Raw genomic sequence first — 24,808 nt, 5'->3', positions numbered from 1 at the left:
TCCTTATATCTAACAAGAAAATCAATACCTTTGAAATAATTAGCTTTGGGCTCTGGGGAATCTCTAGTCTGAGCAACTGGATGGGGTTCTACTTGAAATAATTACTGCCAAAATTACAACCAGTTTCCTTGCAAGATCCAATCAATTCATCGATACTATTTTTTAGCCTCTGTTCCCTGAAATCTGTGAAACAACGCCAGGATTGAAAATACCCATTACATTTCTATGCTTTTTAACTGACTTTGAAATTTCAAGATTTGGAAAATGTACTGTGAGATGAGCCAAGCATTCATTTTCCTGATATAGCATGAGAAAAATAAAATAACTCCCACATACCTTTATCTACGCAAGATGACAGCCAATCTCAAAAAAGTTTAAATACTCCCAGCACTTGAAAATAGGAAAAGTCAACATTTTTTAAGAGATTGTTTAAAAAAAAAAAAAGCTTTCCAAGTGATTTTTCATTCCCTTTCTGTACTTTAATAAAATTAAAATTCAGGATCAGCCACTAAGAAAAGATACTCCAAAGAAAATGCAATATGATTGTCCTGGTAGATCTAATCCTTCCTGGCTCTCTTTAATGCTCAGCACTGAATTCCAGTCAACACTAAATGTGCAGTATTTTATTACAGTTGCTCGTCCTCTGGGTATTTTGTGGTTCAAGCAGTTGAAAGAACTGTGTATTATGTACATGGTATTTACAGATTTCAATTGCTTTGAAAATCTCTTCAATAAAAATGATTCTTCCCTTAGAAAGGAGTAGAAAAGAGGGATAAATGAATTCATAAATGATTAGGGAGCCTCTGCTAATGTCCCTACTTAACCAATGAAAACAAGGTGCTTCTGTTAACAAAAAAATCACCTGTGGACAATTCATGGCTGAGTGACTTTGGACTTCAGTCACTTTGCTATTTCTGAACAGCAGTGCAGAAATGCAGATAAGTTACTGATAATGTTTAACCATTTTATGTGTGTGTGTGCTAACTATAAGAAAAAGATTTAACAAAAATGTAAGGTTACCAACTAAGTCATAATGAAAACAGACAAGCATACCACTAACCTAAGACAAAACTGTATACACAGGAGGCCCAAAATGCCAGTCTACTTATGAATGGGAAGTTTCCATATTAAGTTCAGACAACATTTGAATACATATTCAAAAAATATTAGCCTTTCTATATAATGATATCTACCTAAATCTTATCACAGACAACTGAATAGCTACAATGGATGCAAATCATACTGGTCTTTGAACTGATTAAGTATTTACCAAGTACCTACTATGCACCTAGCAAGACAGCTACATTCTAGTTAAGAAGAAAGGATGCCCATGGAATAACATTATATGTACTTAGAGCATATGTTACAAGCTGTAACACATGAGATGTGTAATCATTAGAGATGAAAATTAAAAAGCATATAGAAGGATGTGAGGTCATCATTTCCCAGTAATACATAATATTATAACCCTGTAATTTTCTTCTGTCTTAATCTTATAATACCTCAGCACCTTTGAGGAAGGAATCTGAGACTCAGTCCTTTCTAATTCACATAAGCATAGAACTAATCACTTCATTGTTAAGTACACACAAAAAATATTTCATGTCAACCAATATTTCTTTATTTGCATGACACTTTAAAAAAATTTCCTTCCACCTCTCAGAACTTTATAAACAAAGGCCCTGAAGTAAGATCCTAGGGGTACTTATAAGCCTTTTACCCAGATGATTTAAGCCATCATGAATTCCAGTGTGATATAAGGCAGTATTTGCACCTGGGGCTGGAAAGTATTATACATGTGCTGGCTTATTAATCCTCAGCATCAGGAACAAGGCAGATCGTTATGGTGAGAAATCATTACACCATGAAACCTCTCCTACAAAAACAGAAGTTACCTTAGGATCAGCTGTGAGTAATTTGAATGCTTGATATACTTGAGATTCCTTTACACCACCACCAAGATCCAAAAAGTTGGCTGGCTTCCCACCATTCAGGAAAATGATGTCACAGGTAGCCATGGCGAGTCCAGCACCATTAACTGTGAAATGCAAATGGTACACAAGACAAGATAAATATAGCAACATCAAAGGGTGCATAAACTTTGGCCCTTCTCCATATTACTAAAAGAGAAACCTGACATTAATAAGCCAGTTTCCAGCCTACCTGACATTCTATTCAACCAGAGAAATTCATAGACTTTAAAAATACAGAAACAGAAAATGTACAAAGAATAAACAAAAAATACCCAGGAATGGGGAGAAGGATTTATTGAGAAGTTAAATCAATCTGGGAAAGACAAAGGGAAAAGCTTCATTCAGTAAGCAGTAAATCTGGACTACCTCACTCCAGTACTCTTGCCTGGAAAATCCCATGGGTAGAGGAGCCTGGTAGGCTGCAGTCCATGGGGTCACTAGGAGTCGGACACGACTGAGCGACTTCACTTTCACTTTTCACTTTCATGCATTGGAGAAGGAAATGGCAACCCACTCCAGTGTTCTTGCCTGGAGAATCCCAGGGACGGGGGGAGCCTGTTGGGCTGCCATCTATGGGGTTGCACAGAGTCGGACACAACTGAAGCAACTTAGCAGCAGCAGCAGCAGTAAAGGGAAGAGTTTTAGATTCTAGACAGTATAAAGTTTAAGAGATTTGGGAGAGAGAGAAAAGGCTATAAAAAGTTGCTAGAGCCCTATGAATTACATCATTTTTAATATTCTTTAAGAGATTTGAGTAAAGAACGTGATTTTTTTCCATTTTTGCTTGCTGTGAATACGCTCCTTTGAATGTGGCATCCCTCGGGGGGTTGAACCATAGGGGTTCCAACTTCAATAGGACTGAAATACTTTTTTACACTCAGTGCAACTATGCATGATTATGTGTTCTCTGGAGAAACGAAGAAAACAAATGAACAAGTGACAGCATCAAAACAATATTCCTAACCACTGTTACTGTTTCAAATTAATGTAAGAAATGTTCACTAGCAACCTGATCATTAAACTAAAATACGCCAACATCCTAGAAGCTTTCTTTAAAATAAAAAAAGGAGTTTTAACATCAAAATTCTTATTTTCCAGAGCTAAGTTTTATTGATCAATTGCACTTCTTTTGCTTCCTATGCATAATTATAGGAAATTATTTTCCTTAGTTAGAAAGTCCTCCCCCCCCACACACACACACACAAGTCTCCTGAACATTATAGAAACTCTCCAGGTAAAGTACCTTTCACGTTTTCTGACTGTATTTCTCAGATAATGCCTGTGAACTGTGACTAACTAAGCCTGGGACAACTAATATAAAAATTTATATATGATCTTAAAACAATGTGAAATGTATTAATCCTACCTTTTGAGACTGCCACCTTGACCAAATCATGCATACTTCCACAGAGGCTACAAAGAATATGCATTTAATTTGCTCTAAACACATCATTAAATCTTTCCCCTTTCTAAATGCCTACAAATATTGAGAGCATATTAGCTTATCAAGATAAGAATAATGTGAGTGATCTAGTACATGAGAGTTTTTGCTCCAATATACAGAAAGAGCTTTTGGTATCACTTGTAATTGGATGTCATTTTCTACTGTATGAACAGCAAACTACTAGATTAGGTCTGTTCAGTTCTGAATATAATGATACTGTTGGTTTAATGAGCTACAAATCTTTTTTATTTTAATTCCATTAAGATTGAGACCTCTGTTTCAAGTGCAATGAATTGATTCCACCAGAAACATAGAAGCGTATAAATCTCAGTATTATATGCTGTGGACAATAACAGAAATTGTATTGCCTCTTTAGACTCATTCTTATCTCTGTTAATAAGCCAGTATCACAAATTTAAATGACTATGATAAAATCAATTGTCTTATTAATAAGCTGACATAATGGAGTAAACATTTGATCATTTGGTTTTCACAGAACCTCAAACTTTAGTATAATGATTAAAGCATGCATTCTCTTCAACTTCCTCTAAGAAAGCAATATATTTTAAACACAAATTTCAGCAAAGGTTCTGACTTTTAGTAGTCAAAATTTAACTGAGATGCTTTAAAATACTGGTCCTGAACTGGGGTGACTGTGCTTACCAGAAGGTAATGTCTGGAGACATTTTGGATTGCCACAACTGGTGACAATGCAGCAAAGGAAAGAGCCTGACAGCGAAGAATTATCCCACCCAAAATGTCCATAGGGCAAGAAGTGAGAAACCCTACCTGAAACCAGTGACCACAGGCCAAAATGAACTTTTGAAAGAAATTTTGGGTTTTTTTTAAGAGTTTTTGGCTACAAAAATCTCATATGTTCACTTGCAATTGGGAAATAACATTTTAGAAACCAGAGGTCTCTAAACTCTGCAAAAATTCACAAATTATTATATTGATATAATGCTTTCTTACCAAAACAGGCAATGTTCCCATCCAGTCCTATGTATTTTAGATCATATCTGGCAGCTTCATTTTCAATGGGCTCATTCTCTGATTTGTCATCCATAGCAAATATATCCTTTTGTCGGAATTCTGCGTTGTCATCAAAGTTTATCTTGGCATCAAAACAGACAACTAATAAAGAAAACACAAACATACCTAAATATCTCCTAAGGATCTATAAATTATTGGGTTGGCCAAAAAATTCATTCAAGTTTTTCTGTCAGATGTAACAGAAAGGCTCAAATGAACTTTTTGGCCAATCCAATAAGTTCTCCAGGCTGAAAAGTGCAAGAGAAATAAAATCGAATACTGTCATTTTTTCTCAAGCTTCAGACAGAAGATGCTGTTAAGGCTTTATCTTTAAAGTTTAAGGCTACAAAGACAAATATGACACGATCCCTGTTTTCAAGGGACTTACATTCTAATAAAAAGCATAATAATTTTTATCTGTTGGTTTCTATGAAATGACAATATAAGTTGCCATCACTCTTTAAAAGCTACACACTGGCATAGCTAAATATAGCTTTGATTTGAAATTTTTATTACAGTTCCTATTTTTAGTAGTTAACCTTTCCTGTCAATACAAAGAGAGACTAGACAATAATGCTTAATATTGCTATCCTCCTACAGCCTTCTTCTGATGTTGCAAGATGACGTTTTTATTTAGTCACTATCCTCACTAATATGTCTAGAAGATTTGGTGGAAAGAATGCCAAGTCAGAAACATTAGATTTTTTAACTTATTTGATCCTTAACTAACTCTGTAACCTTGATAAAAATAACCTACTTTCTTGCTGGACCTCAGTTTTCTTATTTGAAAAGTAGAAAAAGACAATCCCCAGACTGCTGATAGACTTACTCTGGGGTCTGATAAAAGCATACCATGATCTTGATGTGAGCAGGACCATCTTATGATTCTTGTGATTCAAGTTACAAAACATTAAGCGGCCAAGACTGGTCTGTAACAATGGAAGGCTGCCAGGCGTTATTAGCACCACGGTCTCCACCCACTGGTGCCAGCAGGAATCTCTAACTCTCCTACTGGAGAGGAGCCCTGGACACAGTGAAACTCACTCAGTGACAGGACTGGACCACAGATAGTTTTCCTTGACTTGTAGATCTTCCACATGTGCAATCAGGGAGCTACTGTGGTGGGGAGAGGTGGCATTCTGGTGTCTTGGATCTGATCTCTTTTATTACATCCTTTAGAGCAGAAATTATTGTCTAGGATGATACTCCATAATAATCTTTTACTTCACTTGGGATATTGACAGGCAGGGATCTATGACCATGAATTTACATATTATTCGTTCTCCACCAGCACTACTCATAGGCACCTAAGTCTTTTCAGCAAAACAATCACCTATGTGCATTTCACTGGAAAGTAATGACCATGGTTTGTTAATACCACCTGCTTCTTCTGAAAAGAAAATATCGTTATCTTGTAGCATCCTGGAGTTAAAGACCCCAGAGAGAGGGTTTTTTTTTTTAAGTCTCTTTACCTCAGTAAGTGAGGATTTTGGTACAAATCTGTGCAAAACTGGCATATTAACAATGAAGAATTCTCAGCATAAATAAAAGTCCAAACCACAAAGTACTTAAAGTAGCAATGACTGACAAGGGACAATCTTATATGGAATTTAATATCTGCCTGAGTTCTTTGTCTTCCCACAAAATGTCCAACCACTTTACCCACACACTATGAATATACAGAGCGAATGAGTAATTACTTTCCAGAAATCTGAATGACAGGATTCTAGTTAGCAAAGGAACAGGCCAATGTTCTCTGCTTGCTACAGTAGCATTGTCTTAGCAATTAATGACTTGTATAACAATCAGTAGGAAAGCAATGTCACTGTTGGCTTTCCACTGGGTTTATAAACATACTTTAATTAATTTATTAGCAATTTTAGCTCCTCCATTACTCATTGTCAAGATTACTTGGAACAAATATGTTCAGAATTAATGGGCAAATGCTATGAAATTGACTTCCTAAGTGAAGAGTTTCAAATAAAAGAATTCTTGGTCAAGATCAATAAACTATTATATCAAAATAGGTCCAGGCTGATCTTTGCTCCTTGCAAAGACTACAAGCTACTTGAGAGTATAATTAATAGGGATGTATGCAAAGCTCAGAAAGCAGTCTCAGCTAAATGTCTGCAAAGTCAGATTTTCAAGTCTCTTTTTCCTGTATGGCATGTATGCCTAGTAGAGAAATGAGTTCACTGTTTGAGGACCACCTTGAGAGAACTTTAGAGTTAACCAAGAACTTAAAGATAGTGACAGCGGGATGACAGGGTTATCTGTAGGTAAGAAAAAGGTGTATGGGCCCTTGCCAAACATTCTCTCTCTTTAGAGAAAAGTAAACAACATAATTAGGTCAAATGTATATATGTTCAAGTGCTTTTAGAAGTTAAAAACACTACACAAACAGAAAGCAAATAAAGCAACTTAAGAGTAAAGAAAGATAACCAAAATTGAACTGCCATCATTAATACCTAAATTTTTTCTGGGGAGGGTGGTGGCAGAGGGAAAATAAGGCCTTTGAGGTACATGGAGTCTGTTAGACACATATTTGTTAAATCTGCTTAGTATTTTTAAAACGGTCCCAAACATACAAAGTGCTTTCCAGCCTAACAATCTCTGTTTATAATGTTACCTCATTTGAAGTTTTCCCTTGAACTTGACCACTTAATGTAGACTCTGGTATCAAAAACACCTGGGGAGGAATTACAACCATCGTACTTCCTAACCAGGGAGCCACTGTCTCTCTTAAGTCCAGTGGTCTTGTCAATCAAGTGGGACCAGAGCATTTTCTACTGCCTTGTGCTGCTCGAAGGGCAGGATGCATGCAAGCACTTAGCCTCACTAACAGCTGGCACTTACTAGTGATTTTTATTATTACCACTGCCATCTTCTATATGCACAGTGCTTTCTTGGGGCTTCAGAAACAGGACAGGTCCTTAGGGCCCAGGATATAGGATTCTCTTCTCTTCCTATCACTGAAAATGACCTGTACTTGTTCCTTTCCCTTATAATCCTAGACTTTGGTTCAGAGTAAATCTAAACTAATGCCTACTGGAGTTTACACATATACAGATTACCTTTTCCTACAGGAAAAATTTTAATGGTTGGCATTCCAGGCTTTGGAACTGACAGAGAAGATTTTTCTTCAAGGGCGATGTTGAAAGAGATGACTTGGTGATGCTTGAATCACACCACGCATTTGCATAAGGTCAGGGTGGTTATAGATGGGTATAAAAAACCCCAAGTGAGACTCTAAGTCGGAGGGGGCGGGTAGAGTATAGCCCTTAGACCAGCTCACTGCCTGTTTTTGTAACCACAGTTTTACTGTTATTCGGTCATAACCATTCATTTACATACCTCTCTGGTTGCTGTCCCAAAACAACAGTATAGAGATGAGTGGCTGCAATAGAGACTATAATGCCACCAAACCCCCTAGTATTTACTGTCACTTTACAGAAACAGGTTGCCACTCCCAGCAAAGCTCCAGTTTGCATCACATCCATATCCTACTTTAACAACTGAAAAAATAGACACAGGTATTATATATATATTAGTGAGAGAGAAACTTAGAAAAGTGCATCACAGTAAAGTGAAAACAAAAAAGTAAAACAAACAAACCAAAACCTGCAGCTTGCACAAAAGGAACAGATCAATCCCTGAACACTGATTGACACGTATATGCTAATTTCCCCCTGTAAGACCTCCTCCAAGAACACGTTCAGAACTGGTGGATTAAAAATGTATTGTTTATGTCAATAAGAGCACAATAAAATAAACTTCCTTGCTCAGACCTTGGCTTTTTCATTTAATAAGACAATACACTATGGTAAAATATATATTTGGAGATGCTGAGCTTGGTTCAGACATTAAGATTTTCAATATCACATTAATAACACTTCAATTCTATAGAAAATTCAACTTGAACAAAGGCCATTCTATGTACAAAGTGGGTGAAAAAACACACCTATTAATATTTATAAAACAATTTTCACCATCAAAAGCACATGGTTACATGCTTGATAGATTATACAAATGAATTTTCCTTCTGAACGAATATCAAAGAAAGCTGCTGTACTTATATTCATAGAGTGTTTTTGTCGTTTTGTTTAATGGTGTGAGATCCCGTGAGCTGCTAATTCAACAACCTCAATGAACAACGTGACTGGCAGTTATTGGCCTCTGACCCTAGAGTTTTAACAGAAGAATGTGCCACAGAATTAAACAAAAGAAAAATACATTTAAGAGGGGAAGATTCACACATAAAAGAAACATAAACACAACAGGAAATAAGACTTTCATAATTAGTTTGAAAAATAACTTGTCTTCAGCAATGTACTGAATTTCATTTATGATAAATAACCATACGTGCTACAGAAATGCACTTTGCCAAGATGGCCTTAAAACGCTGATACTTCCCAATTAGTCCCACTTTCTGTTAAATGTTACTGTTTGAGGAGTTGTATACTTTTTGAGAACTTTTCTTTAGTTGCTGTGAAAGGAGAAAAATAGATACTAGGCGGGAGGGAACTTCAGAGGGAGGTAAAGAACTGAGAATGTTCTCGAAAATAGAGTTATGTATAAAGAGAGAAATACAGAGAAACACCCACCAACAACATGGGCACAGAGCAACAGGGTAGTTATTTAGGGAAATTAATCTGAAGAAAGAAAGGAATTTGATATGCCATTTAACTTTGGATCACCCAGCCTTAATTCCCATAGAATCTTGGCCAGAGAGTCTCAGTTTAAACTGGATTTAATTTCTTTAGCTCAGTGAATGAATTTGGTCTCCAACTGATGAAAATGCCTTAAAGCAGGAATCCTTAATCTCAGGACTACTGACATATTGAGTGAGATCATTTTCTGATGAGGGAGACAGCTCTGTGCCATGTATGATGTTTAGTAGCATCCCTGGCCTCTAGAAGCAAGTAACATCACACATTCCAAGTTGTAACAAGCAAAAATGGATGCTAACTAGATTCACTGTGGTGATCATTTGGCTAAAGAGATACACACACAGATATATATCAAATCATTATGGTATATACTCGAAACTAACATAAGGTTATATGTCAATTATATTTTAGTTAAAAAAAAAAAATGTGTCCAGATGTTGCCAAAGAGCCCCTGGGGAACAAGATGCCCATCCTTGCCACTGAGAAACATTGTTTTAAAGATACCAAAGAAAAGTGTCTATGTGCAGCATTATCTGACTGAAAGTGGGGTGAAAAGAAATAGGACATAAACTCACACAGTATCTTACAAAATAAGTAAATGAATGAAGATAGGTAAATTTTTTTTTAAACCCTGTTTTTTACCTGGCTACAGATTTAATGAATAAAATCTGGCACTGCAATTAGACAGTAAGGAAAATAGTCCATTTCTCTCTATTTAATTGATAGCTTGCTTTCAGTTCAAGAAAACTTCAGTCATTTTCATAGGCATGTTTTGAATCAATGTCCTTTTTCCACAGAGAAACTGCCTTTTTCTGACACCATGTGATTCCAGCAGGACCCAAGTAGGACCAATCAGTATCATCTGAAAGGACTGTTAAAGGCTGGGGAAGGAGGAGGAGGGGCACTGGGAACCATCTTCACTGACAGCTCCAGAGATGCCGGCTGACAAAGATGCAGAGTTAGAAGCAAGCAGCCATGGACAAGCAGAGAATCCCTGATTCCCTTCATTCCTTTAGCCAGTTCACTCCTAAACTTCTCTGTAACACAAGTAAAATGAGAACCCTCATCCTTAGGGGGCTTTTTAACAAAAATCAGGCTGATGCAGGTCTCTGTCACTAACAACCATTATAATCCTAACTAGCGGACACTAAACAACTACATTACAGTCAGTAGTATCAACTTAGATGTTTGAACCAGACTATTAATCACACTGGAAAAAAAATCATTCTTTGGGTGTCAATTCAGTTCAGTTGAGTCGCTCAGTCGTTTCCGACTCTTTGCGACCCCATGAATCGCAGCACGCCAGGCCTCCCTGTCCATCACCAACTCCCAGAGTTCACTTAGACTCACATCTATCGAGTCAGTGACACCATCCAGCCATCTCATCCTCTGTCGGCCCCTTCTCCTACTGCCCCCAATCCCTCCCAGCATCAGAGTCTTTTCCAATGAGTCAACTCTTCGCATGAGGTGGCCAAAGTACTGGAGTTTCAGCTTTAGCATCATTCCTTCCAAAGAAATCCCAGGGCTGATCTCCTTCAGAATGGACTGGTTGGATGTCCTTGCAGTCCAAGGGACTCTCAAGAGTCTTCTCCAGCACCACAGTTCAAAAGCATCAATTCTTCGGTGCTCAGCCTTTTTCACAGTCCAACTCTCACATCCATACATGACCACAGGAAAAACCATAGCCTTGACTAGACGGACCTTTGTTGGCAAAGTAATGTCTCTGCTTTTGAATATGCTATCTAGGTTGGTCCTAACTTTCCTTCCAAGGAGTAAGCGTCTTTTAATTTCATGGCTGCAGTCACCATCTGCAGTGATTTTGGAGCCCCCAAAAAATAAAGTCTGACACTGTTTCCACTGTTTCCCTATCTATTTCCCATGAAGTGATGGGACCGGATGCCATGATCTTCGTTTTCTGAATGTTGAGCTTCTTACCAAAAATTCCCCACAGGAGACTGAGCAGTATAGATATTATCTAGGCCAGTGCTATTTATTCCACTATGTACCATTCACAGGACCAGTCTCCTGGATTTTTTAAAAATATTCAACAAGTAAGACAAGAATGAAGAAGGTTTTTACAAAGGAACTATACAATAAGTAAGTTTAAAATAAAATTTTTAAAGTAAAAAGTTTGGTATAATGCCAACTTTCTTAAACTTCTAAATTAAAAGAGTAACTGTTACACAAAGTTATAATGGGAAAGGTAATATATTTTGCTTGTTGTTGAGTCGCTCAGTCATGCCCAACTCTTTGTGACCCCAAGAACTACAGCACGTCAGGCTTCCCTGTTCTTCACCATCTCCCTGAGCTTGTTCAAACACATCCATTGAGTCGGTGATGATATCCAAGCATCTCATCCTCTGTCATCCCCTTCTACTCCTGCCTTCAATCTTTCCCAGTATCAGGGTCTTTTCCAATGAATCAGCTCTTCATATCAGGTGGCCAAGTATTGGAGCTTCAGCTTCACCGTGAGTCCTTCCAATAGATACTCAGAATTGATTTCCTTTAGGATTCACTGGCTTTATCTCATTGCAATCCAAGGGACTCTCAAGAGCCTTCTCCAACACAGTTCAAAGGCATCAATTCTTTGCCACTCAACCTTCTTTACAGCCCAGCTCTCACATCCATACATGACGACTGGAAAAACCATAGCTTTGACTAGACAGACCTGTTGCAGCAAAGTCTCTGCTTTTTAATATGCTGTCTAGGTTGGTCATAGCTTTCCTTCCAAAGAACAAGCGTCTTTTAATTTCACGGCTGCAGTCACCGTCTGCAGCGTTTTGGAGCCAAACAAAATAAAGTCCATCACTGTTTCCATTGTTTCCCAATCTATTTGCCATAAAGGGATGGGAATGGGGATGCCATTATCTTAACTTTTTGATATGACCCAGTGGATGTTGGCAGTTTGATCTCTGGTTCCTCTACCTCTTCTAAACCCAGCATGTTTAATCCTCACGTGAAGGATTTTGAGCTAACCTTGCTAACATGAGAATGAGTGTAACTGTGCAGTAGTTTGAACGTTCTTTGGCAGTGTCCTTCTTTGGGACTATAATCAAAACTGATCTTTTCCAGTCCTGTGGCCGTTGCTGAGTTTTCCAAATTTGCTGGCATATTGAGTGCAGCACTTTCACAGCATCATCTTTTAGGATTTGAAATAGCTCAGAAGGAATTCCATCACCTCCACTAGTTTTGTTCGTAGTGATGCTTCCTAAGACCCACCTGACTCCACATTCCAGGATGTCTGGCTCTAGGTGAATGATCACACCACTGTGGTTATCGGGGTCATGAAGATCTTTTTTGCATAGTTCTTCTGTGTATTCTTGCCACCTCTTCTTAATATCTTCTGCTTCTATACCATTTCTGTCCTTCATTGTGGCCATTTTTCCATGAAATGTTCCCCTGGCATCTCTAATTTTCTTGAAGAGATCTCTCACTCTTATGCTCAGTCACTTCAGTCATGACTGACTCTGCGGGACCCTATGGACTGCAGCCTGCCAGGCTTTTCTGTCCATGGGATTCTCCAAGGTAAGAATACTGGAATGGGTTGCCATTACCCTCCTCCAGGGAATCTTCCCAATCTATGTATTGAACCCATGGCATTTTCTGTGTCTTCTGCATTGCAGGCAGATTCTTTACCCCTGAGCCACCTGGGAAGCCCTGAAGAGATCTCTAGTCTTTCTCATTCTACTGTTTTCCTTTATTTCTTTATATTGTTTACTTAGGAAGTGTTTCTTATCTCTCCTTGCTGTTCTTTGGAACTCTGCATTGAGATGAATGTATCTTTCCTTTCCTTTTTGCCTTTTGCTTCTCTTCTTTTCTCAGCTATTTGTAATACCTCCTCAAGCAACCATTTTGCCTTTTTGCATTTCTTTTTCTTGGGGATGGTTCTGGTCACTACCTGCTGTACAATGTTCTGAACCTCCATCCATAGTTCTTCAAGCACTCTGTCTATCAGATCTAATCCTCTGAATCTATTTCTCACTTCCACTGTATAATCATAAGGGATTTGATTTAGGTCATACCTGAACGGACTAGTGGTTTTCCCTACTTTCTTCAACTTAAGTCTGAATTTTGCAATCAGAAGTTCACAATCTAAGCCACAGTCAGCTCCCCGCCACGTTTTTGCTGACTGTATAGAGCCTCTTCAACTTTGGCTACAAAGAATATAATCAATCTGATTTTGGTATTGACCATCTGGTGATGTCCATGTGCAGAGTCATCTCTTGTTTGCTGGAAGAGGGTGTTTGCTATGCCCAGTGTGTTCTCTTGGCAAAACTGTTAGCTTTTGACCTGCTTCTTTTTGTACTCCAAGACCAAACTTGCCTGTTACTCCAGTTATCTTGACTTCCTACTTTAGCATTCCAGTCCCATAGGATGAAAAAGACATCTTTTTTTGTTAGTTCTAGGAGATCTTGTAGATTTTCACAGAACCATTCAGCTTCTTCAGCATTAGTGGTTGCTATATATTTTCCTATTATTGATCTAAAAGGAAAACTTTTAAGTATTCTGATTATAAATATTGTCAATATTGCTAAAATATATATGACTGCTTTTATAGCTCCTAAATAAAGGAAAGTTTTAGGGAACTGTGACAATGATGAAGTTAATTTGTACATTTGGTCAGTAATCAATGTTTCCTAATTGGGTTTAATTTGACTACTGCTCAGAGTTATAGGCCAACACATTCATTTAATTGTGATTATAATTCAATAGCTGAACCTTTATGGTACAATGAACAAATTAACAGCTAAACTTTCCTGTTAAAAATATCATATAAGACTTATGTTTTAATGCACTGTATACATGGAATGTATTTTATGGGGATTCCTTCAAAGAAGCTCAATAATTATACTTTCTCTTAATAATTAAAAAGAAAACTTCAGATTTCATGAGGTTTTACAAACATTCTCTAGGAAAAGGTTCTCATATCCCTCTTCCCTGCTGCAAACCGTTTTGTGACTGACAGCTTCCCAAAGGGTTAAATGAAAATACCATTTTTATCCCATTCTGTGGCTCAATTCCCATTTTTTGTTACTATGAAATAACCAGGTTGCTTATGCATATTAGCTTAAAAAGCAATATATGTATGACCTTTAAGGACTTAGAGTGACCTTCCTCTCTTGGATTTAATTATCAGCCACTCAATGCGGCATGAATTTTTAACTGATACTCTCAAACTGGAGACTATTTCTAGATCACTCTGATTAAAGTAAATTAATAGCTTAAGAAGGAAAAAACAGAGAAGAAAAGAAAGCAGGTCACCATAAGTTAGTTTGGCATATCAGAATCAACATGCATACCAGACTACGAAAGACAAGGGTTTGAATCCCAGCTCCAGTATCTAGCTGCCCTTGGAGGAAACAAATTCATTTTTCAGTATTCTATAAAATGGGATAACAACTCCTAACTCTGCAGGATTATGTTAAATGATAAAAAAGAAGACACGTACATTTATCACAGCACAGGATGTATGAGATCAAGAAACAATTTTCTTACCCTCTCTCTAGAAAATACTGATTATTTTACAGTCAAAAGCAATTTTTAAAATATTTAATTATACAGGTAGTTTGCTTATAAACTACCAGCAGCAAAATTTTATCTAGCAGTCACTTGTGTAAGCCATGAAACATTCATTTCAATGGCTTCTTAAACATGAGCTCTTTGCCTATCCTAATTTGAAACCTTCAAAGATATACAAACAAAACAAAAATAAATAGATAAAAATATAAAATCTATACCTTTGCTGGACTACTTTTATACTACTTGAGAACAACAACTTTATTTTATGAATGGGTGGGACTAGCCTATTTTGTGTCTGAAACTGGATGCTTATTACACAATCATCAGTCACCTCACTTTGAAAACTGCCCTACAAGAGAGGTAGGTTATCATGTTTTTACTCACTGTTTTGGATTTACAAACAAAAACAAAAAATTCCCTGAGGCTTAGCCCATGTACGTGGCTAGAGCATGGCAATCCCAGGCCTCTCTAGGTTTCAGGGACGTGATATTTTAGATTTTCTGACTCTGACTATATAGTCTCTGAAATATACTAGAGAAAAAGCATTGTACCATCCCACTGGTCTAAAACTTATTTATATTTGCACATAATGGGTATTTATCAGTCCAGTAGTAAATCCTTAGTTACTGGTGGCCCACAATACGCTAAGCAAGAAGTAAGAAATGGGGTTGAGATATAATTTAAAAAGGCAAGGTTCCTGGAATTTACCAGTACAGTTTGGTAACACTATCCTATTCCCTTGATATTCTACCTCCGACCCTAAACATGCATATCTTTAAGCTTTTGCTCTCAAATTAATAAGACCTTACTGAATACTTGCTGTATGCAAGACAGTGCATTTGTGGTAGGTGCTGACATGTAAGAGAGTTACTGATTCACAAGTACCCAGTGAAAAGATAAAACCTTCCCCACAAAAAGTCTCTTCCCACCTGAAGTAAAAGCTGCTAACCAAGGAGGGTGAAAGAGATCGATGATGGGGCATTAGAGATTCTACCATGATGACATAACTTCAGTAGAAGACACAATGTGAAATTATATGCAGATTTGGAGAAACTAAAAACTGAAACTAAAAAGTTCCAGTTCCATAAAAGCAGGTGTATTCATCACACCCAAGCACTGTGGCTCCTGTTCACACCTAAATCTTTACCATCAGAGCAACAAGGAGGGACCTGAAAACTATGGGATGATGGTAGATGGATGTTTCTAAATAAAATAAGAAATAACTTCCCGTGAGGCTTGGCATTTGACTACAAATTCAAGTGCTAATATGTTCAATTGCATCATGGGAGCATTTGAAACTATGGCAGGAATTAAATTACTGAAAGAATTAATGCAAGGCTGCTCTATAGTCTTTTGTATAGTTTATAGTTTGCATAAATAATTATATTCATTCATTTTTTCTCTCTCTCTTTTTCTCTTACCTTGTCCTTCTGGAGTTTCACCAAAGGGATTCACTTCCACCTGAGTAGCATCAATTTTCAGGAAGAGATTGTACAGCTTCTTAATTTGATCTGCAGCCTAAATGTGATCAAGTGAAATGAAATTTCATAAAAGTAGAAAAAAATTATTTTGCTACATTAATGAAATCTTAAAAATAACAAGCTATTTTCAGTTAGGTTTTCTGAAGGGAAAAAAAGAGAAGCATAACTATTTTAATTTCTACTGCTATTCATTAGAAGGAATTGTTCAACTGTCCTCCAGACAGTAGAAAAGATCATCATCAAGAAACAAAATATTTTCAATATGCCCAAAAAATGTTGTGAATCTTTTTGAAAATTATCATGTCCCTATTAGCTGAGCTACACTGCAATATGAGCTACAATTACTAATACAAACAAACTCCATTTAAGTAAAAGGTAAACATGATTTCGAGAGTTTTTAACGACGAGTTTTTCCTTATTATGCTTGAATAAACTGTTATCATATTCATCAATCCAAACCTATAATCTGCGAAACAACAGTTACTGAGTATCTATTGGAAATGGTTACAAAACAAGAAGATGGAAGACCTAAACAGTACACTTAAAGAATAGCACAATTCAAACTGAAAACAGTTTGTCCCAAAGGCATAAGCCACAAAGAACCAGAATATTCAACAGTTTCCCTGGTGTTGTACCCTAACTTCATTTTTCTCACTCTGCTTGAAATTCACTCGCTCATTCATTCTTTTCAACCAACATTTATTAATTGCTCATGTCACAGCAGGCTGGCACTATGTGATCTGAGGCTAGGGGGAGGATCACAAATGAGGTGTGACAGCACCCAGGAAAGCTCGCACCTGCAGTAAACACAGCCTGTTCACCGTTAACACAGCAAAGTGAGACTGTGTAATGTGCAATCAAGGCTGAATGTTGGGGTTTAGTCTTATTCTTAGCTCCAACTTATTTCCCAGCCATGCTTTCCCCATTTCCACATTTTTTTTTTCATGGTTCCCATTCTGCATTATTTGCCCTCAGATTTCTTTTCAGTTTTTCCCCATCTCTACTCTATTTATCAGGGGAGCTGACACTTGTACGCTGGGTTTTCAAGGCTCCTGGGCCGGCTGGCTTCAGTTCAGCCAATGCGAAGCAGCAGTGGGAGACAGGAGCTGGGAAGAAGGAAAAAGAGAGGATATTTTCACTCCTCTCTTTCTGCATCCTCTCACTTTAATTCCCATCAGGGTCCCAATTTCTGTATCTCAAAGTCCAGTGACACTACCACCTCACTTTGCTCCTTGAGCACATAGGTGACAACCACTTTCTGTTGCTGTTTAGCTCTCTGTGTTGCCTCTCTGTTCACTCTGAAACTTCTCAATTCTCATAGCACCTACTTAACCGATTACCTAGAATAAAGTCCCACTGTGGTCAATACTGGGGTTTCCCAGGTGGCACTAGTGGTAAAGAATCTGCCTGCCAATGCAGGCACCCCACTCCAGCACTCTTGCCTGGAAAATCCTATGGATGGAGGAGCTTGGTAGGCTGCAGTCCATGGGGTCGTGAAGAGTTGGACACGACTGAGCAACTTCACTTTCACTTTTCACTTTCATGCATTGGAGAAGGAAATGACAACCCACTCCAGTGTTCTTGCCTGGAGAATCCCAGGGATGGGGGAGCCTGGTGGGCTGCCGTCCATTGGGTCGCACAGAGTTGGACATGACTGAAGCGACTTAGCAGCAGCAGCAGCCAATGCAGAAGACATAGAGACGAGGGTTCAATCCCTAGGTTGGGAAGACCCCCTAGAGGAGGGCATGGTTACCCACTCCAGAATTCTCGCCTGGAGAATTCCTTGGACAGAGGAGCATGCTGGGTTACAGTCCATAGGGTCACAAAGAGTCAGACACAATTGAAGCAACTTAGCACACATACACATGATAAACACTAGGAGTGATTTCTCTATTCTGGTATTAACTAAAGAACTCTTGGAAATGTAAGTAATTCATTTTACCTTATTTTGTTTGATGTATATGTGCGAAGTTTCTTAAATCCTAATTTGAAAGCCAGTGGATATAACCAAATATATATAATGAGTTACACTGAATATTTATAATATTAATTTTTTGTGGCTAGATAGTACACGTACATAATACAAAATCCCCAAGGTACCCAAGATTCTCCCTCAGAATCTTCACCAGACTCCCCAGCTACAGAGCCCCCTATCTGTCCTCCTGCAGCAGCCACTTTATTGGTTCATTAAAGGATACAGCTATACAAATGCAAGTGTACACATTTTTCCATTCATCTTTTTAAAAAAACAAACTTGGTTCCACACTTTGTTTCTTTACCGATAGATTCCAGAGAGCCTTCAGCAGCAAAACAGAGACAACAATCTTGTAAATGACCACATAATATCTTTTTGTACGGATGTATCATAATTCATTTAACCTGTCTCCTAAATAATGGCCATTTGGTTTCCAGCAGCTTGACATTACTTCAAATGCTGCCTTATCTGTGTGTGTATCTATCTATCTATCTATCTATATCCTTATATCCTACAGTGATTAAATATCTATAGGATATATTCTCTGAAGTGGGGAACAAGGGGTGGGCATTTTACATAATAAAAGATTATCTTAAATTGTTCTTGTTATCTTAAATTGAAGCTTTCACTAATGTCCCCTCCCAAAAACCAGCATTATAGAGATTTTTATTTTTTTAACTCACAACCATCAGCTATTTGGTTATCTCATTTATGGTTTTAATTTGAATCACTCTAATTATGAATAGACCTGAGTATTCTATGAGAGTGAAACATCTATATTTCCTTTGCTGTGAACTCTACATAGGAAAAATCCACATATTTTTGGTGTTTCTCATATTAATGTATAGGAGGCATTTTTACATGAAGGAATTTAGCTCTTTATGTCATAGAAATAGCAATGTTTTTGTCCTTTAACATTTGGTTTTTTGCCCATGTTTTTGTTAGTTCTGCCACATGAAGTCTAATAATATTAATAATAATGTCACTCTTTTCTTTTTCAGCTTCTGGCTTTGTGCCAGACTTGGAAAAGGTTGGTCCCAACCTAACAATTCTATCATTATTTTTTCAAAAACTTAAGATTTCCTTTATTTAATGTTTACTTTTTTTTGGGGGGGGGAGTGCAATCCAAGTGGATTTTATTTGAATTACAGTGTAAAGCAGGTAAGCGACTCACTGTTGAAACTTTTTTACATTTTTAGAGATTTCCCAGGTTATCAAACAAATGTGCAATGTGAGCTGCATGACAAAAGCATGGTGTCTATTCTGGACACCATAGCATCACTATACCTACACAGCCTCTGCACACAGTCAATACGGATAAACAATGGTAGAAGTAATCATTAATGTAATAATATGGAGAGACTTCATAATAGAAATAAATTCTGAGTGCATACAAGTATAAGATCTTATCCTAGCTACTTCAAAAAGTTTTCGTTTTTGTTTTTAAGTACACATAACATAAATTTCAAGTTTTCCCTGGTGGCTGAGTGGTAAAGAACTTGCCTGCCAATATAGGAGACATGGGTTCGATCCCTGGGTCGACCCCTGGAGAGGAGAATGGTTACCCACTCCAATATTCTTGTCTGGAGAATTCCATGATCAGAGGAGCGGGCTATGGTCCACAGGGTCACAAAGAGTCAGACATGACTGACTGACTAAGCGCACACACACAGACAACTTCACTTAGCACAATGTTCTCAAGACTCAACCACAATGCAGCATGTGTCAGGACCTCCCTCTTTTTCAAGGCCAATCTTCCATTGTATGTATATACTATATTCCGTTTATCCATTTACTTGTCTATGAACACCACGCTAGCTTCAAAACTTCTAAAGCCTGTATTAACCTCGCTTAGCATGAAGCCTGAATTTTCTCATGCTGCTGCCACTGTAGTTATACATTAACACAGCACTTGGGGGGCAGCCATTATTACAACTGTTTATTATTGTGCAAAGGTGACTATAAACATTTTTTGAAGCAAGACTAAATCTGCGCTGTAAGATCTGCAAGGGGTAAACATCATAAAATCTGTGTTGTAATACCCACAAGGGAGAACCAGCCTGGCTTGCAGGCAGAACGTGCCTTATTCCAGAGGCTATACACCAAATGACTATAAAGGCCATCCAGGCAAAACCTGTCAGTCTGCCCAGGTGTAATAGCAGGAAATGGCAGGGCCTATGGCAAGCTGAGGTTGGCTCTTCTACTTTCTAAATGTGTTCAAATTTAAAACACAGATTAAACACCAGTCAAAGGAAACATTCTGCTAGTTAATGTGCTGTGAGCCAGTTTGTTACTGCCACTTATTTCCTCAGGAACCATGCTGTTCAAATATTTATTTTTTGCCACAATTAATGTTATTTCAAGGTTATATGCTAAGCAATTAAAAAATTAAGCCTAAAATCAAACATCCTTGGAGCCATGCACATGAAACTCTGCCAAATTTACCAATGTCTTCAAAAATGTTTTAACAGGTTAAAATAAAATTGGAAAAACCTTCTATTGCATCCCAGGAACTAATACTTGCACTATTCAAATACGGTTCTTAAAGCTAACCAGAGATATAAACCATACCTAGAAGGGTTAGTGAGCTGGTATTAACTTGGCTGATCAGATATTTTCATCAGTTTAAATACTGGAGGCACATGCTGACAACTCATGGAGCCTATGTTTTTAGAAATGAATAGTACAGATGATAATTACGACATCCTTGAGGAATTTGTGGATTTTAGTCATATTCAGTTTTCTCATGGCTTTAGTTTTTTCAGCCAATTCTTGCTGAAATATATTTTCACCGGGAACATGTGTTTTGTAGGTTTTTATGCAAGGTGATGTTTATTTTTGGTTAAATCTAATATTAATACATCATATTTTAGAGACATCAGGCATGAGTCACAGGAAAGATATCAATTTTACAAGAGAATCATTTTATATATTGTTCATCCATGAGTGAGGCACTTCCAAAGGACCAAACCACATCCTAACTGAAAATTAAGTAACTTTCAAAGTCACACTGAATCGAGGGGGCTTTAAGATACCACTTGTTTATCAGAAGATCACCAATGGTTGATCATTTAAATAAACGTTTTCTCCCCTCAGGCACCCCGTGCTCAACGCGCACTGCCCGCTCATGTGTGGAGGAAGCACTGTAAGACAGAGACGCCCGAATCCATAGCACCCGTTTACCCTGTGCTCCCGTGCCATGCATTTCATGTCCTGCTGCTCAAAATACAAATGGATGTCCCCAGATGAACAAATTCTGACACAACTGCAGCTGAGATCACCGTCTCTCCTACCCCCTCTCCCACCCCACCGTTTTCACTCCTTCACATCCCCTCTTCCTGTGTTCACTGTCAGCAGGCGGACCACTGCCCTGTGAGCCCCTGGGGAACAATTCTGCTCTTATCATCTCTGTTCAACAGGGTTCAGCAAATGAGCTTGGTTCAACCTGCTGAGGAAATGAAGATTTAAAGTCTTTCATATAACTGGCAATGATAATACAAAAAACATGAATTAAAAGACTTCTTTACCTTCCTAGATACATAAAATCAAAAATATAATGACAATATAGCTACCACCAATCCCTGAGAACTTGCAGGTTCATTTTCCTTTCATAGATAACTCACTTAAAACCTGGAGTATTTAAGGTACTCAGGAAACATGATTCAGTCATTTAAGAGCTATATAAATAACTGTTAATTGTCTCTTACATTATGTTTGGGGTGGGGGGGGGACTTGTGATGTGCATAATACTGTTATTGCCTTCTCTAGAACTTTCACATATTATTTACCTCTTGAGCTTTCAAACCACATGGTGAGTAGATTTTACTCACTCCAAATTTATTCTCTTGCCACTTACAACTACTCATTCCTGACTCCCCAGGAATTTCTTACAATTAGACACCTCAGATGTGTTATTTCACTTATTCATGCATATGATAGATATTTCTTGGACATCTAATATATTTGCCAAACACTTTGTTGGCAACACAGTAGTGAACAAGACCAACCAAGTCCCTGCCGTGATGTAGATGAAGATCCAGCAAACGAGACTGCAAATGCCCAAGAGAAACACAGATGTGCAAGGGACAGAGGATATAAACAAAGTTACAGGGCATATTCTGGAGCTGAGTGTAGGATGGTATGGTTAGAACACAGCAACTATAGCTCTCTGTGACCACCACCAATACATAAGAAGTTACTTAATAAATGTCAAATGATCAGTTAATATAGTCTGTAGCTAATATACTTCATGGCCTCATTCTCAGAAAGTGAAACCATGAAACCAGCCCTTACCCATGAATCCTCCAGTATCTCTCTTTCAGCAGGTCACTAACCTGGCATTTCTTCACCAGTCTCGAAATGACGACTAATTCCTCTAACTGTCTGCTGAATCCTGGCTCTATCTCCTCCTGGGGCTTAGTCCCAAATGATCCTATTTCCTACTACTGTGTTGAACCTTCTGCTTTCCACTGGAGGTTTTCCTCCAATCTTCAAATAAGTGCCGTCCTCTCTTAATTTAAACAAATATATTTTAAAGTCTTATTGTGCTTCACCTTTCCATAACTTGCCTTCATGTTACCCTTAAGCTTTTAAAGTTAGACTCAATCAAAAGAAAAGGTAAAGACAGAAAATAAAGAGTGTGCAATTGACTGTTTTACTGGAGGAATGCTGCCCAACTAAATTAAGGGAAACTACAAGAATCCCAGAGCCCTAGGACAGCACACAAACACAGACACACAATGAAGGGTTATTAAGGTGGCTTCTCTTAGTAACAGAGGAGGAAAACAACAGCCAGTAAGTTTTTCTGATTTAATTATGAGACAAGCAAGCATGCCTGCATAGACATAAAATCAGGCTCCATGGGCAGGACCAAGGGCAGTGCAGGACTGTGATGCTCAAGACAGACTCTCTCCCTTAATAGCTCAGAGAACAATTTTCCTATCTTTGAAACCAAGGGATACAATTACTAAATTGGCATAATTCAAGCTGTTTTCAGTCAAGTATCACCTCTGTGTAATTAGTATTCCTCTCAAATGCCCATTAGCTAGAAAAGAACAGCAACTAATTAGGTAATGTATATTATTATTAATAATAAGAAGTGACCTTTCTGGAGTACTGAATATGCATTTTCACACATCAGGTTACTCAATCCTCATAAAAACCCTCTTAGTTAGGATTTCATCACCCCCATTTTACAGACTATGAAAGTGATGTTCAGATGGTCTGAATCACACATGTACTGGGTAGCAGTACAGGATTCAAACTCAGTTTGCCTAACTCTACAGCCTGTGATTCTAACCAGTATATCACATCTTATAATTGATGTACTGGAGATGCACTGCTATAGAAAAAACAAACTAACATACATAACAAGCTGTATGTGTCTGCAGGCAACACATTCTTATTACACATGTACACACCTATATATATATATATATATATATATATATATATGTATGTATATAAACACACGTGTCATAAACATTCTCTTTGCAACACCAGGGAAGTATTTTTTCACCATAAACAACTGCAGGAAAAAAAGAGAATAACAATAAATCGCCTTATTTCCTGATAATCACAAACATTAGACACAATTAGCCAAAGTTCCCAAATCTTTTCTGGAACATGTTAGACAAACCAACCTCCAATTGCTCAAGTACCTGGTTTTTCAAAGGCCCAAGGAAGCCTAGATTTTCCGCCATCCGCTGAGCTTGGCTGTCCTTTATCCCTTCAATAATGTCAATTTGCTCCTAGTAAAAATGAATCAGATGAACAAAATTCAGACTATCAAATGAAAAGATTTACAACCTCAAAAGAAAATGCTTAGTATTTATGTGCAAATGAGTAATTAAAAGTGTGGCACCTTTCCAGAGATCTCTGAGTTGGGCCACCACAGCTGCCTATGGGGTATATTTTAATTAGCACACCATCTATAAAACAGCCTTTTCAAAACTATATAATTCTTCAGGGTGGCATGCTGACAAGATGATCGGATGCCAGTTTTCACTTTTAATTACTATACAGATGGCAGTGACGAATATTTAGTCAGTTAATTTTTATGACATGTTTTTGGAAGGCTTCCAAAATAAGTTTTTCCTGCCTAATATTGCTGTTAAGTTCAGAGTTTGTCTTATATAGGTTAAATATTACCTTATGATTTAAATACTCTGTTGATGATGGTAATTTTTAATAATACCCAAGCTCTACAAAGGGCTATTCCCTCCACGACAGTGAGTGTTGTTTAGATATATTATTTCATGTACTCTCTTAACAAATGTAATGACTTGTTTTAAAAATGTTAGTTTCAAAAAAAAAAAAAAAAGTAGGTGTTATTGGTAAGCCAGCAAGTATAGTCTCAATTTAACTTCCAAAATAGTTAACTTAAATATGCAACACTGGTGAAAATATTTTAAAACCAATCTTCAAAGTATTATTACCTTATAAATGAAGAGTTTCAAGAAATAAAATTCTCGCTTTTTAGAAGGAAAAAAAAATCAGTTTCTAAAAGAAATAATAAAGATTTTTACTAGAAATTTTTTGTATGATTTTTTTGACACTAAGAACTCGGAATTAAAAGCTAGGGTTATAGTTCCAAAGACCTTAGGATTTTCTTCTTATAGCTGAGGTAGGTTGAGAAGCACTTTGCATATATTATCTAATTTAATCTTCACAATTCTATAGGGAGGGAATATCCCCATTTTCATTTACTGATT

The 24,808-nt window shown here is 37.5% G+C and overlaps 1 protein-coding gene across 1 annotated transcript in view; it reads right to left on the bottom strand.

Annotated features, from left to right (window-relative positions):
• SUCLG2 (succinate-CoA ligase GDP-forming subunit beta) overlaps positions 1 to 24,808 on the bottom strand; it is a 275,148-nt gene that overhangs the window by 103,080 nt on the left and 147,260 nt on the right. The window contains exons 6-9 of the mRNA NM_001034639.1: positions 23,756 to 23,845; positions 16,061 to 16,157; positions 4,390 to 4,551; positions 1,896 to 2,038 (exon numbers count right to left, since the gene is read on the bottom strand). Of these exons, the coding sequence (NP_001029811.1) occupies positions 1,896 to 2,038; positions 4,390 to 4,551; positions 16,061 to 16,157; positions 23,756 to 23,845 (492 nt within the window). The remainder of the gene's footprint in view (positions 1 to 1,895; positions 2,039 to 4,389; positions 4,552 to 16,060; positions 16,158 to 23,755; positions 23,846 to 24,808) is intronic.

This window comes from Bos taurus, chromosome 22 (genome assembly GCF_002263795.3).
Source record: "Bos taurus isolate L1 Dominette 01449 registration number 42190680 breed Hereford chromosome 22, ARS-UCD2.0, whole genome shotgun sequence".
NCBI classification, from domain to species: domain Eukaryota; kingdom Metazoa; phylum Chordata; class Mammalia; order Artiodactyla; family Bovidae; genus Bos; species Bos taurus.
This window is presented reverse-complemented; position numbering and strand designations above follow the sequence as displayed.